Source organism: Lampetra planeri, chromosome 13, assembly GCF_965212315.1.
Source record: "Lampetra planeri chromosome 13, kcLamPlan1.2.h2, whole genome shotgun sequence".
Lineage (NCBI taxonomy): Eukaryota > Metazoa > Chordata > Hyperoartia > Petromyzontiformes > Petromyzontidae > Lampetra > Lampetra planeri.
Window position 1 is genome coordinate 6,753,032 of NC_136119.1, and position 25,772 is coordinate 6,778,803.

A 25,772-nucleotide genomic window follows, 5' to 3' on the forward strand; every position below is an offset into this window, starting at 1 on the left:
ACAATTCATTGCACAGGTTAATTAAAATCATCAATACGCCTAATTACAATCAAAACTCGGTCATCCATCACCTTCAAACATATCATGCAGTGTCAATTCTGCAGTGAAACTATGCGTTAGAAAAATATGTTTAACGTTACTGTAATCTTATTTAGCCACAACCTTCGACCGTTGGTGAAAATAGTCGACTGGTGCCAAGCCACGTATTTAAAGACAGCCACACCACTGCATGAGCAAATAACACCATTATTAAACTCAAAACACTATTGCCGAAATCAAGGGTGCGGTATATTGTAAACATGAACTTCAATATTATACCTTTAAAACAAAATCAAACGGCAACATTTGCAACGCAATAATCGTAGTAGTAACAGGACAATGAGGCTGCATATACAGAGCACGCACAGCGTGCACTTTGCGTCGGTGCGTGCAGTGGCGCAGATATCGAGTGTGCAGGCGGTGCAACTGCACCGGGGCCCACGCGCCGGAGGAGCCACAGGCACCGGGCTACGAAGAAGAGGAGGTGAAATTTGCAACGGAGAGGTGGAGGTGGTGGTCCCAGTTAAACATATGGAACGCCAGGGCCAACGTTGGCCCGACGTTGCGGCGTTTGACGCGTTCGTTCCTCGCGCCAGGGCCCGTGCCGAGCGCTTGCACGCGCGCGCGCGCACAATTCGCGCAGATCCCGAGTGGCGCGCTCATTACCGGCTCCGCCGTACGCGGGCGGCCATGGTGGTTGCGCGAGCAATGAATTATGCATTCGTGGGATGAGCGGCTCCACTGCGAGATAATGTCAGCGATGCATCATTTTAACGGCTTAAAGACGAGCCCAGCTAGGCAAGCGCAGATAACGCTCCTCAAACACTCGCGGGAGAATAGAAGGCGCGAGCGCCGTGGCCGACCGCGAAACAATCTTTGTAATGGCCTCGCGCACGAGCCTCCTCCAGTCGACGATAAGCTCTGACGGCTTAAACGGACTCGACGGAGGCGAGCACGCAGACACCGTGATCAAGAACCCGAGTCGTGAGACGGCATACCACGTGCATATTTTTTATTCAAGTAAATAGTGTACATGTGCGGCTCGGTATTTGCTTTATATATAGGCATATGTTTAAATATATCGTACAACCATGACAAGAAAATAGATCTCTGTGTGTGTACCAGGGAAAAAAAAGTGTTGTTCCTTGTGCGGACATACGTACATACACATACGTATCTGAATTTTTTTTTAAATGCTCTGTGCGCTACAGGGAGCACCCTCGGGAAAATGCACAGACATCTAATTAAAGTCGCTACCCAAGTTGATTGTCCACATATAATGACACCGTGTGTGCGTGCGCGCGCGTGCGTGGATTCGTGAGAGCGTGCGTGTGTGTGTGCGCTACATATAGGAAGTGAATATCAGCACCGCTTCTTAATAACCAAGAAAAAATACACGTTTGCATCATCAGTTGCGCCGTTACATCCACGATCGTCACTGCCACTGCCGATTGCCAGACGGCAGCCCATCTCGGCGTGCGGTTAATTTTCAGGCGTTAAAATGCGAGAGCCGTCTGACCTTGGCAGCAATGCGTTAAACACTCGCACGCACGCCACCACTCTTTTTGAATTTCTAACAATACAACAGCGGAAATACGAGTGCAAAATAATTGTGCAACAGACTGGGTTTTTATTTTTTGTTTGCACCTTCAGCGCTAATGCTGAGCACGTAGTTGCCATAGCGGTAGAAAGCAGCATAACGACAAAAATAAATAGAGAACGGTGCCGATTAGAGGTCTTTCACCCGGCGGCAGATCTCTTCGGTAAACTCCGAACACTTGGAATGGCCACCGAGGTCTCCTGTAACCACCTGTTGAGAGAGACGGAGTCATCGTTAGTATGCCGGCGCTGTCCATTGGGCTACCGAGGAACGATGGGCCCCTCCTGTATGGTGCCGGGGCTATTTTATTATTATTATCGATATATTCAACAGCAGTGCAGTGCACCCCAGGGTACGCATCACATCTTTGAGGTGCCTTGACGCCATGCGCACATAACCGTGGCGATCTCCAGCTGCGATATAGGGAGCAGGCCAAAAAAAGCAGGTAACGAGTACGAGAAAAGAAATAGTGAGAAGGATACACGCGAGGACAGAGAGGGGAGAAAACCCAAATAGCCCGAAAATGGATGGCAGGAAGAAATCCTGGCGTTTCCTCACTTCAAAGCGATTTTTTTGTTTTTTATGAAAACATTTAATCAGGCACTCGCGCGGGGCGCTCAGAACTCGGCCTGCTGCGTTCCGCTGGGGCGTGGGGCTGAAGATATTGGGCGCTGTCGTCACCCGCTGGCTCGCGTGCACACATCAAAGCCATCCCGATGGGGGAGGGGGACCATCGCAGGGGTGTCCGTGGCCAAATCAATTTGACACTCTCAGCAAGCAAGTTGACGGCGTGCGCCTAACAGATAGCGCCGTTCGATGTCGTGGCGAGGCAGAGTTGAGAGGCGGCCAGGGGATGGTGGTAGTTTCTTTGCGCGCTGCCCCTCTCGCGCGCGATGCAGCGACGGCTTGTTGTCGGTGGCTCGCCAAAAGCCGGGGAACGCGCGGGGGGGGGGGGGTAGCCCTCGCTGATCTGGTCAAGGAGCATCAACCATCAGCACGCGAACTCCGGTCATCCTCGTAGCAGCGGCGGCTGTTGGCTAGCCGTCAAATAAAGACGGTCACCACATCGCGCGCTTTCAGATGTGCTTCTGTGACCATCTGGAACGCTCTTCCTTTTGATATTAGGAAGCCACTGGGGCTATGTGCACTAGTAAGTCTAAATTGAAAACTCAATTCTTGAGAACTGCTTTTTGTGTCTAGTTTGTTGTCCTTCCCCTGCACCTCCGATGAGCATGGTTGGCTACGTACGGTGCGAAAGAAGTTCAACATGCATACATGTGCCGGATTTCTCTGGGTACTCTGATTTTCCTCCCACTAGTCAAACACTCTTTAATGGAATTGGCCAAACATCCCACTGCAGGATGCTTCCAAAACAAAATCTTGGAGACCCAATGAGGCATTGCTGGGTAAATTATTCAAAATCATCATTAATTTGTATTTGATATTGACTGACCGGTTCTGCAAAATAACTATGCGCACTGTTTCTGTACATTGTCTCGAGATGCAGTTGCATTTAGACGCCCACAATTGTCTATTACAATTGTATTGTATATTTAAATTGTATATTACAATTATGTTGTGTATTTAAATTGTATTGTATATTACAGGTAAAGTCCTTCTTTACGATTCCGTTCTTTATCGCTTCTGGCCCCCTGGAACAAACTTCCCCTACACGTAAAACAAATTATCCTGACTCACTGTTTTTCGTTCTTCCCTAAAAACACACACTTATTTTCCCTCGCTTACTCCAACTCCCCTTCCATTCCCCATTACTAACACCTTCCCTCTTCCCAGCTTGCCTACCCATTCATCGTACTCACTCATCGTCAACCACCCGTTGTCACTTTCATCATAGTTTATATCACGCATCATCATCATCATCATGCGCTACCATCATTCTCATCAACTCACCTCAATCTCATCACACTGTTTAAACGTACAAAATGCTAATTCTCCGGTCAGCGCCTTAACCAAGGCGCCTTAACCGAGGCGCTGATCAGAGAATGAGAAATGTTTGCGCTATATAAATTAAAGTAAGATCAAAGATGAGGACGGCGACAAGCGTTTGCTCGTGCATCACTCCACCCTGTGCCACCAAAGTGCAGCTGATTGATTTGAGCTCAGCAGAGAGGCACTCGGAGGCAGCTCCCTCGTGCCTCTTAACTGACCCTCTCGGCCTCTTTCCTCCCAGCGTATATTTTCATAACCTTGCTCAACTCAAAGACATATATTACCATACACTTCAGATTATTATGAGACGTCATCCCCCCCCCCCCCTGCCGCCCTGTAATTTTAAAGCAAAAGTTGTGAGTTCTTATGATCCAGTAGGGGTGGCTGTCGTGTGAGACCAGATTTGCATGGCATAGTTTGAGAGTCCTTTTTTTACTTTCTGGGGCATCTTATCATCTGGAGAATGCCGTAACGATTATCTATTACTGCTTCAACAGTGCCGTTTGTTGCTGGTCACTCGTCGTTTCGGGACTTGTGGGCCTTGTGCCCAGCAACCACGATTAAAACCCAGGGGGGGGGGAAAGAAACATCACCGGCTGACCCAGAACTCGCATTTACATCATTTAATTTTTATTATGTTTGGTTCGGCTATATTCCTTCCCCCCCTGACTCGGTTAAATCCCCCCTCCCTTCCTTTCTTCCGCTTTCTCCCCCTTCCCGAGTTAACCCACTCCTCCCGGCCGTTATCCCTCCCGTTGCAGGGTAGTGAACCCGGGTGACTTTAATTCGGCCCCATTTGGTGGGGAATTTCTCAAAAAGAGGTTGTGGCTGGAGCTAGTGTGGAATGCATCCCCTCTGCGACTCCTGTTTTTTTGGGCTCATGAATAAGAAAAAAAAATGTTTTAATAAAAACGACTCGCCTTGCCGTCGCGGATCGTGTCGAAGCAGGCGGCCTCGATGCGGCGCGCAAACTCCTGCAGCTGCATGTGGCGCAGCATGAGCACGGCGCTCAGCAGCAGCGCCGTGGGGTTCGCCAGGTCCTTCCCGGCAATGTCCGGCGCCGTGCCGTGCACCTGGAGGTGAAACGCGCATGGGTCCCCGTTAACAGACTCGCAGTCACCGTATACATCGCCCGCAAATGTCGCGCGATGGACGACGAGCCGTCGTCCGATCGCCAACTCGGGAGGCACGGAGCACGGGATGCTCGTGGATCCTCGCGTGCGTCTGAGAAAGCGCGGGACCGGGAGCCAAACTCGTGAAGGTAGAGGGAGCTTGCGGCGGGAGAGAGAGTTCCGGATGACGAGGGCAGGAGAGTGGAACTCGCAGGGACTACTTTTAAATCAAGGCATCAGACCTAATTTAAAAATATATATTAACCTTTGAGTTTATTCTGGCATCTTGTGATTATTTTACTGTTATAGTCATATTTGCTTCTCTTCATGCAAACAACCTTGAACCTTGTGGTATGCAAGGTGCTTTACAAATGAAGATTATTATGGGCCGTGACTTCATGTCATATACACTCCACAGTCACATGAGGCCTGCCACTTGAAAACGGCCCACAAACGCCGTTCGTCTGTCAGGGTCGCGACGGGTTCAGATGCCATGTTTGCCATTGGTGTTGTGGATGACCGGGAATTGAACCCATGTCACCGGGGTTACCCTGTAGCGTTTGGAACTGTTGTTAACACACCACACCAAGTACTAATTTTGAGACTGAGTCGACCTAGGAGAGGCCCAGGACCGGTTCAGATAATCGTCATCGGTGTTGGCCACGAGCGGGAATCGAACTCAGGTCAATGGGCTTTGTGGCGCAGCGCACTAACCTCTACACGACCATTCTCCTCGAGTATCCACACACAAACGCCCATTTATACTGGTAGGAACCTCCTGGTTACACCAGCCCACAGGGGATTATTGTGTCCGTCCGTCTGTCGTGCATCCAAAAATGGGAGGGGTGGGCCTGGGTGGAGAGGGGAGGGTGGGGAGGGGCTGGATGGGGAGGGAGGGGCTGGATGGGGGGTGGGAGGGAGGGGTGGGGCTGGGTGGGGAGGGGCTGGTCACCCCGTGGTGCCCTTATAAAACTCAACGTTTAACCTACTAACGCCGGCTTGTGCCCGCCCTCACAGTCGGCCATATTTGTGGAATACACCACGCCGCCATTGACCCTGGCCATTGACCAAGTAACCCAACGTTCCTACCAGCTCCCTCCGCAGCAGGAATGTGTTTCATGCGCCACTAACGGGACACGGGGACGATGGAGGCACTGGGGGACAGGCGGCCGGCACGCACCACCTACCGACTCAAAGATGGCGACTCCACCAGTTCCGATGTTGCCACTGGGAGTGACCCCGAGCCCTCCGATGAGACCAGCACACAGGTCACTGCGCGCACAAGGGGAATTAAATACGTAAACGAACAAACATTTATTTTGGTCGCTGAGCACAGGGATGAGAGGAAGCAGTCAGCGGAATCAATGAGTGAAGTTCATGGGAGCAGTTACCATGTTGGGAGTAACAGAAGGGTGAAAATTTACGTATGTATGTTGAACTTCTTTCGCACCATACGTAGCCAACCGTGCTTATCGGAGGTGCGGTGAGGTGGGGAGACAACAAACTAAACACACAAAAAGCAGTTCTAAAGAAACGAGTTTTCAATCTAGAAAATCAGTTTTCAATCGAGATAGGGGGACGATTAACGACAAAATAAATGTACAGTCAGTACGTTTTTTTTTATATATAGAGGTCAAAGTGCACAGCGCTGCCACGTCCAAACAGGATAAAAGTGGGGCTTGCCTCCACACGGCGTCAGAGTTGGCAGGCTGGGCACGTGTCTGACTGAATCCGCACTGTCCCCGCTCACCTGAGAATGTCCCCGTACAGGTTGGGCATGACCAGCACGTCGAACTTGGTGGGGTCCTGCACCATCTGTGGCGACGTCACCATGGGGACGACATTCATTTTAAGTTATTTTCCACCACCACCGCCACAACCACCAAACAACAGTCGCTTTCATTCATTCGTTTTTCCTCCTAGATGCCAACGGTTTGGATTTTTTTCAGCAGCGCAGAGGAGACAAAAGCTACTCAGGTTTCATCCCCTCCCCCCCGCGCTTCCCCCCTCCTTCAGGATTGAAGCTCAACGAGAAGAGAAGTTACCCGATATGCGAAGAAGCATTACTTCTCGTTTATCCTGCAACAATGGAGTTTATTCAACAAACCTTCTCACCCACCAATAAACTAAGCTTGCGATTCATATTTGTTTTTTTTGTTAAAGTAAAGTTGTTAAAACTAAAAGCTGACTCACACGGTTTGTTCTGACACTTCTACGAAGGGCAATTCATGTTAGAGTTGGGGCAACTGCATCAACAATAACAGTAGGGTGCTACGGTGCCGAGATGTTAACTCCCTCGCCTGGTATACAGGAGGTTATGGGTTCAACCCTGACGTATATATATTTGAAGTTTGTATGTTCTCCCCGTGGTCGCGTGGATTTTTCTCCGCGTCTTCCGGTTTTTCCCTCCATATTTTGGGAACGGCTTCCATTTCACAAATTAGGGGGGTGGGGGGGGAGAGGAAAACATACGAGCATGGATAACACAAAGAAGCTGGGTGTGGATAATATAGGTTTTGACAGATCCTATACGTCCAGCAGATAATCGGGAGTCATGGGTAATAGGGCCACGGATGAGAGGCGTTCGATTGTGCCGTATATTATTTTGCACCGCGCATGCTCGCAACGCGATGGACGAGCGGAGCGGGCGGCGAGGACACAGATGGCCACAGCCGGGACCATGGAGCTCACGCTGGAGGGACGCTCACATTGAGGCAGACGGTGTCCAGGAACATCTCCGTGAACTCGATGTCCCTGTAGTTTTCTGCAACTTCGCGGCATTTGCGCAGGAAGAGCCCATCCGACATGCGCCTGCCAGGAAAGGTGACGACAACAGAGGGAGTTTACAACACCACGCAGCCAACCAGACACGGCACACACGTGCAGGTACACACGCGGGGGGGGGGGGGGCACACAATATGGTTAGTTTTCCACTGGTTATTTACCAGGCCGAGCCGAATACCAATAGGCTGGCGACCTCTGTAAACACCTGAATCTGGGTCGAGTCCAAGCAGGGCCAGGGGCGGGGCTAATGACACGTTCTTTACACGTGACAGACGTTAGCGTGCTCTGAAGACATCCTATCACCGTTTTGTCTACGTGCGTCCTGACTTGATAGGGTTAGTGACGCGAGGGATACGGCTCAGCTTCTGCATTGGAAAAAAACAACAACCTGCCGCCTCTTTAACAGACTGTCAGGGCAAGTGCTGTTAGTGAGCACCTATCAAGGCCGGCACGGCACATGAACGGTTGAGTGGCCGGCACTACGCCCACACACGTACACACATGTACACACACACACACAAAACACCTGGCCACCCCTTAAAACAAAATTCGTTTAGTGGATATTCGGTTCAAGTACAGAATTAACCCGGTCCAGGATTTGTGGTGCACCGATATGCGCTCTTGGATCAATGCCACCTATTTTCTCTGAGGAAACAGCGCAATACCTGCTGATCAACAACGCTTGTTTTATCAACAAATGTATCAGAGGAAGACAGAACCAAAATCATTAAGCAGGAAACCGATTGCTTCTTCAGACATTGTAAGGCTGTGATAACACTGCGTAGTAGGCGTGTAACGATGGATCATTAAATTAAAATCGATTATTTTTCCTTACAATACGTGCATAGACTAGTGCATGCGACAATTACATTTTAAAATGTATGCAACATCATATTCTAACGTTACATTTAGGCTAACGGAGCGTATGATAGTGTAATCGAGCAGACAACAGAAATACAAGCTTAAAAATACAAATGAGACGCTACAAATGAGGCGAAGAGACGGAAACAATTGTTGAATTGAATCATAACTGCCGAATTGTGAAAATGCATCAAATCGCTGGCAGGACAACGGGGGGGTGGGAGGGGGTGTAGGTAAATCATTGCTTGGCTACACCTTAGCATAGCTGCATAATGCCGCTGCAAGCAGTGCAATACACGGATCAAGTCAAATCAGGAGTATCCACAAAAGCGGAACCAGCTCATGGCCGAGCTTCGTTGCGCCTGCGAGTCACGGCAATGAGCCCGGCTCGCCGCACGGCAGGGAAAACGGGTGACAGCAGGGTCATGAATCTTCATTCCTTGCGCTGGCAAACACTGGGCCCCCCCTCCTCCACGCCAGGCAAACAGTGTGCACAGCTGGCAGATGCCCGGCTTGCGCACATCGGAGAGCAAGCCCGGCTGTACGGACATCGATAGGGGAGCACGGACAAAAGGGGTCGCAGTGACGTTGTCGTTCCCGGTGATTGCGATCGCGGAGCGCTGTGAACGAGCCGAGAGCCCGCCCGAGCAGTTTTGCGTGTCCTCTGTTGTTGTTGTTGTTTCAAACGCTGTCGGCTTTGCGAACAGTGAATCACCCCGATGGATAACGTCGTCAGATATGGGAAGGGCCGGCAAGGCTGAGCCGGGTGTTAGAGCCTGCACCTGGCAAGGTGGCGGCGTTAAAGAGTCACCCCTTGATCGTCGTGGTGGGTTTCCCTCTGGGTGACTCCGGTTGACTCCCTCGTGACGGTAAATGCGCATTCATTAAATTGTCCCAACGTTCCGGTGTCAGCAGGACCCGCCTGAACAAAAAGTCTTCAGATTCAGTGGAGCTCCGATAGGTAAATAATTAGCATTCTTAACAATGTTACACACTGTGAGAAAAATTAAGTGGGCAGAATAGTCATGGGAATTATAATGGGTATTTAAATGACAATTGAGAACCATATGTTGTTCTCATTAGCAGTAGTCGTGGTAATAGCAGCAATAGCGGCAGTCGAGGGTGAATGCTAATCACTGAACGTTCCATGGAATCATTCCCATTCTGGGACACGTCTGAAAGGTGGGTTGCCGTGGAGATGGAGCAGTCAAATCAGCTGGCGGGCAGGTACGACGAAGGTGGATTGTTACATCGCAAAGCCGTGAGTGACTGCGATGGCTTGAGGTCTCCAACCAGCAGTGGGTTGATCGTGGCTGATGACGATCATTCCCATTTCACTCTTCCGTAGCAGATTATGTCAAACTAATACAAATGAATTGGCCATCATCTTTATATTCCATCGTTACCATTTGCATTTCAAACGTCCATCCACTCCTGGTTATATTACGTACTGTAATAAAACGTGATAATATGAACATTTAAAATTTCAGAATATTGCCTCATCATAATTGTAGAGAGGAATATATATGACTTGGCCATTACAAATAAAATAAAAACTTGCGTGATAAATAACAAAAAATGCATTCGTGGCCTAAAAATTAAAAGTCCACTTATTTGCAGAGCAATCTGGAGAAAATTAAAAAGTGCAATCCTCATTGAAAGCAAAAGCAAGAGTCCAATCTGAAGCCCAGGTCCCAGGCGATGAATGTCACCGACAGAAGTGAAGTGACAGTGATTTCCTGCTAGGTGCTCATCTCCAGTTTGCAGCCTTGAGGCTGGCGTAGAAATTCATCCTTACTATGTCAGGGGTTAGTCTCTCAATCAGACAATCACCGTTTGCCTTCGCAACAACCTGGTACTCATCTTCTTGGTTCTTTCGGTAAAGTCACGTAGAAGGGAAATAATAAATAATAATAATAAAACATAATAAAATAATTCTCACGACGTTTCGGCCACAACGCAAGCAGCCGTCCTCACCTGATTATTATTTTATTATTAACCCTTCTACGTGACTTTACCGAAAGAACCAAGAAGATGAATCCCTGCAGTCACGAAAGCTTTAAATCGAAATTTAACCTGGTACTCGTGTTTATCGATGCCCGGACGGACGATGGGCTGAGTCAACCGCCAAACTAGGATTCGAACTCGGAGCCTTCTACCCTACCGTTGAGCCACCACACTAATAAGTGGAAATCTCTGGTCGTGGGAAACCACTTATAGCCTAATTCTAGATTTGAAGCTTTCGTGACTGCAAGGATTCTTAGGCTTTTTCGGTAAAGTCACGTAGGTAAAAAATAAAAAAATAAATTAATAGAAGTAATAATTATTTTATTTCTAATTATTTTATTTCTATTTATTTCTATTATTACTTCTATTAATTTCTTTTTTTCTTTTTTACCCACTTATAGCCATCGTACACTATAATCAACATGACTGCGTATGCAATCGGTACGAGTCGGACAGCACTCTATTTACAAGCGACGGGTGCGGACGTTGGACGTGTCGACAGCTGTTGTGACGTCGTGTTTGCTGTCAGAGCCCCTTCGTGTGAGCGACGCATTCTACCGCCACGAAGAGCAATTCGTGAGCGACTTGGCAGCTCACGTCGCCAGCATCGCACCAACGAGCTTCCGTTAATCGGCAGGAGAAAATGATTCAACCCATTCCGATTTTGAATGTTGCGTGGTTTTATTCCAATTTTTTTTCGCGGTGAGCAACTTACCTTAATTTTATTATGATTTATTTTTATTATTTTATTACTTCCCTTCTACGTGACTTTACCGAAAGAACCAAGAAGATGAATCTCTGCAGTCACGAAAGCTTTAAATCGAAATTTAGAGCAACTTACCGTTTCCAAAATGCTATTGTTTCTCACATTGATTGATGCAATGCGTTTTAGCATCCTGACTGTAACTGCCTGTTGTCGGAAGTAATCAGTCGCATTTTTTTTTATAATGGATAGGATGGCCACATTTCTGTCCATCCTATCCATTCTACAAATAACTTGTTCGACTACACAATATGGTGCTTAGACAGCAGCCAATCCCGGTGACAGACAGTCCGCTCGTAAACAAGGCTGTGGACTTTGGACAACACTTCCACCCTCACCGCACCTCCCCGCGTCTCCCTTCACCTCCCAGCGTCTCCCACGTGTCGACCTCATTCCACTCCCCCTCCTCTCTCCCTCCTCCTCGTGTCATCTTCTTCCTCCTCCTGCTCACCCTCCTCTTACTCCTCCTCGTATCTCCCTCCTCCTCATCATGTCTCCTCGTAAGGCTCGTCCCTCCGTGTGACGGCAGTGAACCTGCGGTTGAATCCCGCCGTGGCCACGGGGTGGGATCGCGTGCACTCACATGATGTTGGCCTTGTGCACGGCGGTCACGGTGCTGCGCTTGTTGGCGCGCGCGTACTCGAAGGCATACTCGGCGATGCGCCTGCTCGCCGTGTCCGTGATCAGCTTGATGCTCTGCACCACGCCGTCCACGATCTTCAGCACAGCAAGCGAACAAACGGCCGGGCAGGATTAGATGTAGATAGATAGATAGATATACATTTTTCTTCTTTGAAAGTTGCAAAATTTTGCTATTCCGACGTGCGGTTCGCTTTGTCTGTGTTTCATTAGCAGAATGTAAGCCGACGGGAAGCTGGTAGGGCAACATGTGCGTGCATAATTGTCTTGTGGCTGTCTCCACGTTTGGGGCAACGCTTTGAACAGTTGAGTCGGTTTTCAATGTGGTAGGAGCCTAGTAGCAAGACACATTTATACTGCAGGTCGGTTTATACGGGATCATCTTTTTGACAGTTAGAGATTCCCTGCCCCCGTTATGGATGGTGGGGACACCATAATAAATAAATAATCAGCCATTGGGGTTTTTGACCCATACTTCACCGCACTGGTCAATGTGGGCTGTTTCAGGGGGGTGCCCACAACCGGTTCAGATATCGCTCGCCACTGATGTTAGCCGTGACAGGGATTGAGATTCAATGTTTTGTGTCGCACAGCGCAAGTGCTACACCCACTGCGCCATCGCCTCCGCCCCGTAGACTCTCAATACGCTCCCAGTTGTCAAGTTCTGTACAAAGAGTCTCCACGTGACCGCATCTGCACGAGAGAAACTACTTCTGCATTTCATTGGCTGGCAGGGTTGCCACCTCCTAGGCAAACAAAAAAACACTTGGACACATCATGGGAAGAAGAAGAATATCTCACAACACCAGCTGAGGAGAGAACTCCGTTTAAATGCATCCTTTTGAGTGGCGCAATTTTTACGCCACTGACAAAGGCCGTGACTTTGAATGCCTCGGGAAGAGTTATGTATTCTCCAAGACAGCCACCACAAAGAGAAAGCGGAGGATGTCCTGTGACAAAAACTGCACAGGTAGTAACCTGAGCCGAGGCCTCGCACTGCCTCAAGCTCAATAGCCACAGAGTCTGCGTGCACACGTCCACGGTGATTGGGGTGTGGGGCCATGTACACATTGTGTAACGAACCCGGCGACCTGAGTTCGGAGTCTTGGCAGAGAGTGATGTCTGAACCAGTCTTGGGCACCCCTCCGCCCGTCACTTAACCCAGCATTGTCCAGCGTGGTCAAGTATGGCCAAACAAGCCCCATGGCTGACACGGCGTGGGGAATACTTCATCTTCTATCATGTGCACCAACAGGGGCTTGCACACAAACAGGTACACGTACACCTCGTGTTCTCTTTTAGCCCCCCCCCCTTCCAATACGTTATCATGTGCACCAACAGGGGCTTGTGCATAAACACGTCCACGTACACCTCGTGTTCTCTTTTAGTCCCGCCCCCCCTCCCAATACGTTCCATTCATTGGCTACCACATTCTGATAAGCTCCTCCCCCCTCCTCCCCCTTAACTTGAATTTAAGAACTTGCATCTTGGAATCCCTGCCTCACTCGATACAGCAAATCTAGCTGTGACGGTCCCACCTGATGACGGAGACTTGTGTTGCCTCCGAAACGTGATTTTTATTATTTTATTTCTATTATTACTTTCATTATTTGTAATTTTATTTTTTACCTACGTGACTTTACTGAAAAAACTAAGAGTATAGTACTTCATCCGGCAGTCGACTGACGAAGGGCTGTGATTTATTATGATGCATATTCTCTATGAACATAATTCGTTTTATTTATTTTGCTCGTTTACCCAGGGCAGCCTCCCAGAGCTTTTCAATTTCAGGAGGGTCCTGCAAAGAATTCGCACTTACATATGTTATACACTGTACGTGCGTATCCATAGTGACACGGTAAATATATAAATACATTGTGTGCACCCATCCGTCATAAATGTATTGTGTTGTCTGGAATTACCATATTTTGCTACTAGAAATGTACGAATCCGTTTTATGATTGGTTCATACGGAGCTCACGGTGGCAGTACAGAGAGTCACAGACCGACGTCCACTATGACAGAACAATCTCCTCTCGTACTGAGTGAGTTTTCTCCAGGGACATGGCCTTAATCTGCAAGGAGCCGGATGCAAGGAGGCTGGGATGTGCTGTGGAAGAGCGACCCCCTCCCATTAAGGTTCGACACCCTAAATTTCGATTTAAAGCTTTCGTGACTGCAGGGATTCATCTTCTTGGTTCTTTCGGTAAAGTCACGTAGAAGGGAAATAATAAAATAATAAAAATAAAACATAATAAAATAATTCTCACGACGTTTCGGCCACAACGCAAGCAGCCGTCCTCAGGTGAAGAACAGGTCTGTCGGGAAGACATTCAGACGCTGTCTTCCCGACAGACCTGTTCTTCACCTGAGGACAGCTGCTTGCGTTGTGGCCGAAACGTCGTGATTATAATTGAATTATGTTTTATTTGTATTATTTCACTTCTACGTGACTTTACCGAAAGAATCAAGAAGTTCGACAACCTGTTGAACTGACTCGGCAAATCATCCCTCTGTGGTCAGTGTAGTAGTATCGCTTTGAGCTAACGATACAGAGAACACCTCTTCTCCAAGGCCCATATTATCTGTGCCCTCAATAAATGAGAAAAACGTCCTATTAACCACGGATGGATTTTTCCGATTATCCGCATTGTTTGGCAGACAATAGGAGTCGCCTGGGAGAGTGGACAGGTTCATCCTCTTCTCCGTGTTTAACATGAGAGGCATCTCAAAGGGGTCTCCCAGAAGCACCAAACTCATCCTATTATCTGTATTATTCTGCGGATAAGAGGAGTCGCATGTATGTATGTTGAACTTCTTTCGCACCGTGCGTAGCCAACCGTGCTAATCGGAGGTGCTGCCACTTCCTGAGTCATCAGGAAGTAATTATAGAATCCGATTTCATCCGTAGATAACTGTGTGGATAACAGGAGTATTTTTTTCGGCGGATAAATGTGCATAATAGGATGTGGCAAGAGCGTTCTTCACATTACCCTGGATATGAGTAAATTGCCAGTGTAATCAACAGTGATTGTTCTGTGAACAAACTGGTTTCCTTCATGAGAAGATACTTAAGGGTGAAAGTGCAGCCCCGCAACTGCTCGCTCACGCGTCAGCTGGAGGGCTCTTCTCAAGAGTCACATGGCTTCCATCACAGGAAGGTGGCTGCGTTCCGCCTCTGGACAACGACAGCCAACTGAGACGGATGCTGTCACGAGGTCGGTGGCGCATTGAGTGCGGCGTGTGGAGGTGTGGGTTGGTGAAGGGCGAGTTTGGGTGCGGAATGGGGTATGGGCTGCGTTGTTGTGGCAGTGCGCCGTGCGGGGAGTGTGGTGGTCGCGTCACACACCACGTGTTCGATGCCGCTGTACTCGCCCTCCGTGTTCTCGCGGATCGTCACCAGGTCCACGTCGCTGTACAGGGTCTTGTAGCCCTCGATGGACGCGCACGGGCGCACATTGGCGTAGAGGTCAAAGGTCTTGCGCAGCAGCAGGTTCATGGAGGGATGGCCCGCGGCGATGGGCGTCTTCAGCGGACCTGAGAGAGGGGGGCACAATTAAATAATAGTTGGAAAAAAAAATTCTTCTATTTGCACTGTTCTTATAGCGCAAAGGCTATCGTGAAACTACTCTGATTATGCTTTGTAAGCTTTACAGAAGATTTTCGTCTTGAGTTCACTGCAGAACTCGCTCAGACAAAGAGATGATTCGTCCCCACCCTCGCCCCCATGCCATCTCATCTGCAATTCCATTTTCATTCTTCGGGATCATGATTCCATTCAACAATTGATTGGATGGGTCAGGAGGCCAGGGCATTGAGCTGACACCGATGAGATTATGAGTTCCAATTCCAGAAGACATCTGGTATCAAACCAAGTTCTCAAATTTAGCAAGTTGATGGTCTCAGTCCAGTCACCGGTGGCTGTAGAAGAAAACAAAACTCATCATTTTAAATTAGATTTCCCACGAAGTTATGGAATAAAATTCAGTGCTGAAAATAAAGATAAAAGCCATGTGATAAACATATCTCTCTGTGGAAGGCATGCGGCAAATTGCACCCCTTGGTGTGTGGATAAACAAGGTGACTTGTAGGGACCTCAGAGATGTTTTTGATAGCTCATCCGACTGGCTGTCCTCCAACATGGTGTGATGTACTGCCCTGTGGCAGATTGTCTCATGGCATGATGTCAATAGCAAATATTTTTCTCAAGTAACACAGTTGTTTTTGCTCTGATTTATATTTTCTTCATTGCTATACTTTCTTTCATTTTATTTCCTTTTGGTCATTTTGGTGATCCAGGTAACTCTTGCAAATTGAGACCATCATGGTCACTTTAGTTGTCATCTGATTAAACAAATTACCTTTGAATTTGAAACAATCGGAAGAAAATTGGGAAAAATTTAAGGAAATTGTTTGTCTTTTAGTTTTTGTGCAACATAAAAAAATCGTAGTAGCTGCAAGTTTTCCATGAACCAGTCACCTACAAGATATATTAATTGAAACTAAAATATTATTAAACACACGATACAACATAAGCATCGTGAACACGAAAATCTATTTTAATCAATGACTCAATTATTGAATGCCCTACTTTGGCCATGAGGTGTATCTGTGTAGAATTTGAATTCGAGCGCCTCTCAAGCACAGATTTTCTCCAGGCAATACAATTCACTCTCATAATGCAAAAATAACCACGAAAAAAAACACTGCCAAAGAGGGCCCCTTCTGCTGCTGCTGGGGACCAGGCCGTGAAGCACAAGGGAGACCTGAGTCACTCCCGTGGCCACGCACCTTTGAGTCCGATGAGATTCCGGTCCATGGACTCCTTGGCATCGCTGGGGATCATCCAATTCCCAGAATGCCCTCTGATGGCCGTCACCTGCCGCTCCTCCCATTGGATCGGGGCCTGTGGGAGGAGCCGCACGCAGTTCAGTGGCAACGCCTTCCGCGGCAACACCGCAGGAATGCACGGGGAAGGAACGCGCTGTGCTTTTCCTCTGTGTTCATGTGTCATTGCGTGACACCGTTGTCATCGCTTCCTGTATGTTTAACCCATGCTCAGCATTCCAGGTCATTTTTTACAATTGACACTATACTCGCCTCTTGAGTTCTCATCCGGTTAAAGAAAAATAAGTTATGAATGTAAGTTAGTGCCATTTTGATGTAATTATTACCGACTCTAGAAATGTAGCAAAAATATTATAGGTATGGCATGCACCCAGCACCACAACTGTAAGGTACAAGAGTCCAAATCCTGGTGTGAAGTTAGCCCATCATCTCTCCACGGTTGGTAAGGGGAGTACCGATTATTGGGATGTCAACGGTGGTTATCCTATGGATAAACTTGAGTGGGGAGAGGTATTAAATGTTTATTGCCCAGTTCGAGTAAAGATTTTAATATTTCAGAAAGTCAATGTGAACAACTTTAAAGATCACTTCATTAAAAATGTCCGAACGGTGTAATGCCACAAGATGAGGAATCTACTCTCAACTCTTACAGAGCAGCGCATCACCCGGTGTTCGAGAACAGCCCGTGGAAGGTGGCATCACAAAATTCCTTCTGACATTCCTTAAAGTTACTTTTTTATCCCACACGCCTTGCTTTTTAAAAATCTCAGTCACATGTCATCGAAATTAACATTTTTAATTCTCAGAGCTGGAAATTAGCCAAATGAAGTGCAACTCAACACGTGATTTATATTTTTGTGCGCAGTCATTGGTGAGCAGGCTGAGACCAACCACTTGAGAGCACGTTTTAATCACGGGTGGCGAAAGCCGAGATTCGAATTAGCCAATCATCACGTTTCGATTTAAAGCTTTCGTGACTGCAGGGATTCATCTTCTTGGTTCTTTCGGTAAAGTCACGTAGAAGGGAAATAATAAAATAATAACAATAAAACATAATAAAATACAATTCTCACGACGTTTCGGCCACAACGCAAGAGGACGGCTGCTTGCGTTGTGGCCGAAACGTCGTGATAATTATTTTATTATATTATATTTTTATTATTTTATTATTTCCCTTCTACGTGACTTTACCGAAAGAACCAAGAAGAATCATCACGTTGCCGGCTCAGTGGCCTGACGCTTGAGCCGCCCCGGCCTTCACAGGCTCGATAATCCCTTGAGGTCACGCACGTTTGCAGCCTCGAAGACTTTGACGATGGAGTCGGAGATCTCGGGTCCGATGCCATCCCCGGGAATAAGCGTCACCGTCCGCACCTTGACAGCGGCAGAGAGACGCACGCCACCGTCACTCTCAGCAAAGAAAAACTCGGGGCGGTGTGCGTGTGTGCGTGTGTGCGTTTGCATGGTCTCTTTGTCTCTGCGTGTGCATGTGGGGAATGATAGCGTAGTGGTTAGCAACACTGAATGATGTTAAAAACTAAGCAATGATTGACAATTAACCGCAACTAAGCTTAAGTCAATCACGGTATACTTATCAGGCGTTAAATCTAACACGTATAGAACCGGGCTCACATTTGGTTAGATGAAGGCATCCCCACGCCACATCGGCCATGGGGGTTGTTTCGCCATACTTCACCACACTGCTCAGTACGAGATGGTGAAGAGGAGCCCTTGACGTTAGCTTTGGACAGAAATCGGGCTTCATCGTACAGCACGCTTACCACTGTGCCCCTGCTTACTTAACACATACTGTGTCTCTTCCACTTTACATTCAATATATGTTTGTCCATATACCTTTTGGCCTTCCACACCAATGTTATTCAGCAAATGATTGATCGATTATGACCTGCTGACTCTCATCGGCCGAGCCAGGCCTCCAGCCGTGTCAGATTTTGTATAGGCAAGAACCTTCACCTTCTACATGAATCTGTATAACAATGCGCTGGCAGAAAAGCGTTGGCACAGCAAGCAGTGCACTGGGCTACAAATCCAACGGCCTGAACTTTTAATTAATTTAAATCCTGGCCACGGCTAACACCAGTGGCGAGCGACATCCGGGCTCCCTGCCCTTCACCAAGGCTCGCTTTGGTGAACTACGGTCAAACAACCCGAACCACCAACGTGACACGAGGGTTGTGGTGAGGCTTTCATCCAATCAGTGGATTGACAAAGGGCTGCACATTTCAATAAATGCACAAACTATTTACGGGACACTGCGTTCGGCCCCCATGTTCATCACGAGCATCACTGCCCTGCCCCAGAATTCGCCTCTTATCGGAACCAGAAAATCGCCAATCATAATTGCCTACGGTGGCTTTTGCAGACCCGCAAACAACCGTCCATCGGCGTCATCGAGGCTCCACACACCGCAGGTCGCGTCGCCGGAGCCAGCAGCCACGACCCTGCAGGGCTCACGGTTCCCGTCCAGATGCAACCGGCGCCCGCGTGCTACTGGAATGTCACGTGCAGCCGGGCCAAGCGGCGCGCCCTCTCGCGACCCCGAGTGTCCTCCTCAATCCCACCGTCCCTGACTTCCACGTGCCCTTTGTGGTGTCCCAATTGCCCTTATTTCTCTCGTTGCCATTGACCTTTTATTCCCATGGAGACCAATATGCGTGGACACGCCGGACGGTTTCTTTCAGCACTGAAGGGCAGCCACAGATTACGAGAGGCATAGTGCTGTGGGTGCGCCAAATTAGCGTGATTGAATGGGGGACAAATTGGCTGGAGGGTGTTGAAACGATGGATTAACATTGGTCTGCGTCGGGCCTATGGGCCTTCGGATTAAAGATTTCAGCAGCATTTGTTCAAGCATAAAAACTCTGGACCGGTTTCGACTTCTTTGAGTTTCACGGGCAATGTCTGGCCTTTTAAACAAATGCTTCCTCGATTGCTTGATGTTCTTACATGAACAGGAAAGCTGAAACTGGTTCTGGGTTTGCCTGATTATATCAATGCCACTGGATCACATTTGTTTGAAAGGCCTTTTGCCCGATGCGTGTATATGATGTTACATTTTTGGTGACAAAATGGCTGTTGTCCATTTGTTTATCATACTCTTATCCACGTCCATGAAAGCCTATGACCAAATCACCTGGAATATGCCTGGTCTCAACAGTTAGGTCACAATGACTGTGGCCGTTTGTGTGTGCTGTGTGCGTGTGCTGTGTGTGTGCTGTGTGTGTGTGCTGTGTGTGTGCGTGCGTGCTGTGTGTGTGCTGTGTGTGCTGTGACGGAAATGTTTGTTATTCAAGACGTTCATTACATTTTTGTCAATGATGACAAAGAGCGGACAAAAATCATCAAGTGTGATGTATGTTGAACTTCTTTCGCACCGTACGTAGCCAAACGTGTTAATCGGAGGGGACAATGACTATGACTGCCGCCCACCAAAGGCCTCGTAGGATGCAACAAAATCAACTTCGCGGTTGGGATGCAGACAAAGATAATTCCCTAATGTTATTAAAGGAAGCAGTGCACTGAAGTAGAAGAAGCAAATAATTGCCACTGGGTTCACTGAATGATTGACTTGATAATAATGGGGGGAGATGGATTGCGCACTCCTCACATGGACATGTAATAGCTAACGGTGGATTAATGTTTGACTGCTTTAGTTGACTCGACTCAGAGAAGGACTACAAGAAATCCACAGACTCCGACTTGACTAAACTTCCATTGGTTGTCATTGACTCGACTAAGATGACATTAACACACGCGTCTCCTCAATTATCCCTGCCTGCGTGTGGCGTGTAGCACACCTGCACCATCTGTTTTGCTTTGTGATCGTGTCGTACGATTGTATCTTCATATCTCGAGGTGCATAAATTCAGATTACAGAGCGATGGAGAACAGGGGTTAGCAGACTGCGCTGATGACCCGGCCAACGAGTTTGATTCCCAACCAAGGCTAACATCAGGTGGCGAGTGATATCCGAACGGACATTGGGTTTCACACTTTTCACCGTCGCTCGCAGGACCGGCACAGCGTGGGGGAGGCCTTCATCCAGCGGCGCATTGACAAATCACTCCAAATGCATCATTATTACAAGAACTAATTAAATTTCGATTTAAAGCTTTCGTGACTGCAGGGATTCATCTTCTTGGTTCTTTCGGTAAAGTCACGTAGAAGGGAAATAATAAAAATCGAACCTTTTTTATTTTATTATTTCCCTTCTACGTGCCTTTACCGAAAGAAGCAAGAAGATAGCACTAATTAATGATATATATTCCAGGGAAGGTGGGAGTATAAGTTTCCATGGGTGAATGTGTATTGATGTCTCCGGTGACTGTAGGGGGAACGCCGAGACTTGCACAGCACACACACACACACAACACACGCGCTGTGTGTGTGTGTGTGCGCGCGTAAGTGCCTCCCTCACCTGTTGGCTATAGGCCCGCTCGCCGCAGGGTCGGTGCTGGAGCTGAATCGTCGCTGCCGGGAGTCGCGTCACCTGCACAGGTAGGCACAGTGTTCATGGTCAACCGCAGTCACGGCGGCCTGGGCCAGTCCAGCACAATCACTTAGAGAACCACGCAGACACATCGGTGCACACAAAAGACAAATATCCCCCGTGTAGCCGACACAGACTTTTGGGGCATGTGCTGTCAGCTATGGAGGTGCGACACGGCGCACCGATGAGGGAGTGGTGTGGCCGTAAACCATGCCCGGCTGCCAATGTGCCCCCATTGCTGACATTTAAACACAGCACCAGGCACTCATTTAAGGCCGAGTCTACTTAGGGAAAACCCAAGACCGTTTCAGATATTCATTCATCGCTGATGTTAGTTGTGGCCACTCGTCACACACACACAGACACACTCTTAGACACAGACACACTCTTAGACACAGACACTCTCATACATAATCGTATACACGCATAGACTTAGGGGCCGTCCATAAATGACGTCACGCGATTTTGGACGATGTTCGACCCCCCCCCCCCCTTTCGTCACACGGCGTCACAAAAAGTCAGACCCCCCCCCTCAAATATGACGTCACAAAGTTCTGCCCCCCCCCCCCCGCAAAAAATAAAACATGCTTCAAATCACTTTAAACTATTGTCATTGTAGTACGTATTTAATGTGGCGCTGCACTCTGATGTTGTAGGAGAATACATTTATTAAAAAGTCTATTTAATTAAGTAGAACGTGTTGTCTATATTTATTTAAAGTTGCGCATTTTGATGTGACGTCACATTTCTCAACCCCCCCTCCCCCTCGTCACACATCGTCACAAATGTCTGACCCCCCCCCCCCCAGGTGCGTGACGTCATTTATGGACAGCTTCTTAGACCTAGTCTTAATAAACAATGCAAACACACACTCAGACGAGTCGACACAACAACAACAACAGCCGGCATCCGCCACTCAGTGACGGTGGCATCAACTTCAAATTTGATTGACCAGCTGAGAACTCCAGAGACCAGGATGAGAGTCTCACTTGCAAGAGTGACTTGGGGGGATCACCAAAAAATAAAATGAGAGTGTGGCAATGAAACCAATAAAACAGCGTGTCACCGCAAAGAGCTTGCGCCAAACAAGGTGTGATTTGAGGCCACGTGGATTGTCGAAGGCTCGCCTTGACAGGTCACGGGACAGACCCGGGTGCTTATGGGATAAGTGAGCGAGGTGAACGTCAGATACACCAGCACGCAGCCACGGTGCTGCTGTACCCGCCTCTGCCATTTGTCAACCAGTCTGAACAACCCACAACTCGCACTCAAGTTGTCTGCAACCTTCACAAACTACAGTTCCTTAAAAATGCTATCTGCCAGTTTGACCTTTTTCTTGAAGTAAATGATCGAATACTGTATTATTAATTTCCTTAACAAACGTGCCACCAAGCGTGTATGCGAACGTGATACGCATGTGTCATATTTTAACAAAGATAAACCCTCATTATGGTTTGCATACCGTACTATACGAGTCTCTGTAATGTCATGTATATTAACTGGCTTCAGTGGCGCGTGATATCCGAACTGGCCCGTCCCCTTTACACAACCCGCACTGACCAGCGTGGTGAAGTATGGCCAATCAACCCTCATGGGGAGGCCCTCATACAACAGTGGTTCTACACAGGACTACTGTTAATCATTGTTATTATTGATCCTTTTTGATTTAAAGCTTTCGTGACTGCAGGGATTCATCTTCTTGGTTCTTTCGGTAAAGTCACGTAGAAGGGAAGTAATAAAATAATAAAAATAAAACATAATAAAATATTTTATTATGTTTTATTTTTATTATTTTATTATTTTATTACTTCCCTTCTACGTGACTTTACCGAAAGAACCAAGGAGATTATTGATCCTCTATCGTGGAGGGAACACATTCTAAGACGCATGTTTCCGCCTCTGTTGTAAAGTAAAAGTTGGGGGTGCGTTTGCCAATCCCGGTAGGTGATAATCCCATTGCATAATAAAGGGTAACCAATGAATCACCTCTGCTGATCTTAATGGTGAACCATGGGGGGTGATGGGGGGGGAAGGTCTTCGTACCCACGGATACCGCGCATTGTTCAACCACGTGGCCGCAAAGCCACGCAGTTTCTATACAGAGTCCAGACACGAACACACGTATACAAACATATTTTAGTCCAGTGACTAACTGGCTTTTCCAGAACAATATTATCCTGCAGAATTCGTTTAAGCGAGTCAACAACTGGACCGTTTTCGACCTTGTGGGTTTCACCAGCAGTCCGGTTTGTTTGAACAAATGCCGAGAACTGGTGTTTTGTTGTTGGCAGGCACACTCCATCAAAAAGTGCGATGCCCTGTTCAACACAAAAAAAAATCAATATTGTATACAAACTCATTAGCGTTGTTATGGAGAATTATTTACTCATAATACCCAACAGCAACGTACATACGGTATGCGAATTTAAATATATATTACTTTTTTTACGTGGACTAGTTGCCCAGTCTTGTATATAATGAGCGGCCTCGTCATGCACAGTGGCAACCCAGCAGCAGTCGTCTAACAAGGCGGACTACTGGGACCCTGAAGGTTCAACACCACCCCTACAGCTTGCCTGCTGAAACGAGTGCCGCTGCGCAACGCAGTTCCAGTTCCCATATCAATCCACCGCTGGATGGAAGCCTTCCCCACGCGGTGTCGTCGCTTTGATCGCAACTTCAACGCACTTGCCAGTGCGAGTGGGTGAAGAGAGGCCCAGAAGAGGTTCAGAGATCCAGTGATGAAAACTTTGGCCGGGAACGGAACTCGGGTGACTGGGTCGAAAGCGCCGCGCGTTAAACCACCAACGCCGAAATGCCAGGCGCATGAATGAATGAACGGCCTCTCAAAAGCCGAGAGATTGGCGAGACTGGCGCGGAAAAAGTAACATTTTGCGGAAGTCTATTTCATTATTTAATTAGTCACTGCCGCATGCTTCGAACTCAAATGCCAATTTTCTCCACTCGCCAATTCACAAAAGCGGTGGTGGAATTAACAATGAATTCATGACAATTGTGAATACATTGACCTTCCCAAAGAAGAGTGAATTCGCCCATTCAACACGCACGACGACGGGTTCGTCCCCGCTCGTCTGGGCATGCATCAACGTCTGCGTCTGACCGAAACGAGGGCATCGTTCTGAGTAATCCCCATTTGGGGGCACGGATTAGCTGCCGACGCACGCGGAAATTCTCCGGATTTAGCTGGGACGCACGTGGACACTGTAGCCCCATTGCACGTGAGTCACGCGGCACGCTGTTGTGTAACCTGCGAAGCGGAGCCGGCACGGAACACACACACACGAGCAACAACGCGCGCGCGATAAACAATTACGATGCACGTCGATATTTCACGGATCTGTGTCCAGGAATAATTACAAATTGCGATCTAAGCCCCGGCCAGCGAGCTGCCAGGTCTCTCGCGAGCGTATCGATGATGACGATGATGGCTGTGTTTGTATCTTACCTGGCTTAGCTTCCTGAAAATTACACGCGTTGCCATGCCGGCTATATCGTCCCAGCTTCGAGCGCACCCAAGTGATGATGAATCGCCTGTGTACGTGCGTGTGTTGTGCGCGTGTCTGTGTGTGTGGCTTTCACACCCCCCGCCCGCCCACCCACCCCTTTGGAGTTACGGCGGCCCCGGCTCGATTGGAGGAGGAGTGAGTGAGTGAGATCCGCTCTGGTCAAAGCGGTCTCGGCAGGCAGAGGAATGAGTGTGGTTGGTGGCGGTAGTAGCGGGAGGGTTGCGCGGATGAAAAGAAAGAATGAATGAATGGGTCGGATTAAAGGAATGAATGGGCGGGTTCACAGAGAGGGGCGGTGAACGCACTGCGGGACAACTTCTCGTGGCGATATTGTTTGGAGTCACGACAGTCAGTTGGGGAGGGATATTTTTTGCCGGAGCTCAGCCCAGGGCAGCTCCGGCTGAAATGAAGCTCTACATACATGTAAACATGCAATGTCTCACGTGCATATACAGTACATACATTAAATAGACATACAAAATCAACAATCGCGCCGTAGAGTCTGTGACAGGCGATAGGGGCAAGTGCTGTTATAGGGAGCAGCAGCACACGAGGGGGCCGGTGGTCAGCACCACGCCCGGCCGCCTTTGTCTCCCTAAGTGGCGGTGTTTACACTCCGCACCAGCTACTCATTTGAGGCCGAGTCGACCTACACACACAGGCACAGACACACACGAGCGTAGGGCGGTGGCGGCGTCACGGCTGGTGCTCTGTGCAATAAACCCGGAGACGCGGGTTCGATTCCCGGCCACATCTAACGTCAGTGGCAAGTGATATCTGAATCGATCCCGAGGAGCACTGACCAGCGTGGTGAAGTATGGTCAAACAAGCATCAATGGCATTGTCCGTGGTGACCTCGTTGACTTGAGTGCTTCCCTAGCTACCCAGATGAGTTACCTCTAAATGGGGAGCGTGGGGAAGAGGAACTAAGGATTGATTGGATGACCATAATAATGTCCTTTATTTACCCAGGAAAGCCTTGCTTATTAACCCAGCAAAGTCTCATTACTCTGGGGTTTTTTTCAGGAAGGTCCTGCATTGAGATGTCAATGAGTGGCTTCGTGTGAGAAGACATTGCACGGAAAACCCCTACCGCGCACTCGAGGGGATAAAACGCAAAATAAAAACACTC

The 25,772-nt window shown here is 48.2% G+C and overlaps 1 protein-coding gene across 2 annotated transcripts; it reads right to left on the minus strand.

The window, feature by feature from the left end:
- Positions 1 to 1,036: 1,036 nt before the first annotated feature.
- On the minus strand, positions 1,037 to 24,701 carry IDH3A (isocitrate dehydrogenase (NAD(+)) 3 catalytic subunit alpha). 2 transcript variants are annotated; one of them, XM_078600012.1, is made up of 12 exons: positions 24,580 to 24,701; positions 23,100 to 23,207; positions 21,042 to 21,113; positions 17,894 to 17,977; positions 16,547 to 16,661; positions 15,105 to 15,292; positions 11,700 to 11,833; positions 7,410 to 7,512; positions 6,452 to 6,516; positions 5,889 to 5,973; positions 4,510 to 4,662; positions 1,037 to 1,849 (listed from the first exon to the last, which is right to left on the minus strand). In XM_078600012.1, the coding sequence occupies exons 1-12, from the start codon at positions 24,613 to 24,615 to the stop codon at positions 1,769 to 1,771; spliced, it is 1,224 nt and encodes a 407-aa protein (XP_078456138.1). In that variant the 5' UTR covers positions 24,616 to 24,701; the 3' UTR covers positions 1,037 to 1,768. The 2 variants fall into 2 exon arrangements, with proteins under 2 accessions (XP_078456138.1, XP_078456140.1); XM_078600014.1 differs by lacking the exon at positions 23,100 to 23,207.
- Positions 24,702 to 25,772: the final 1,071 nt, after the last annotated feature.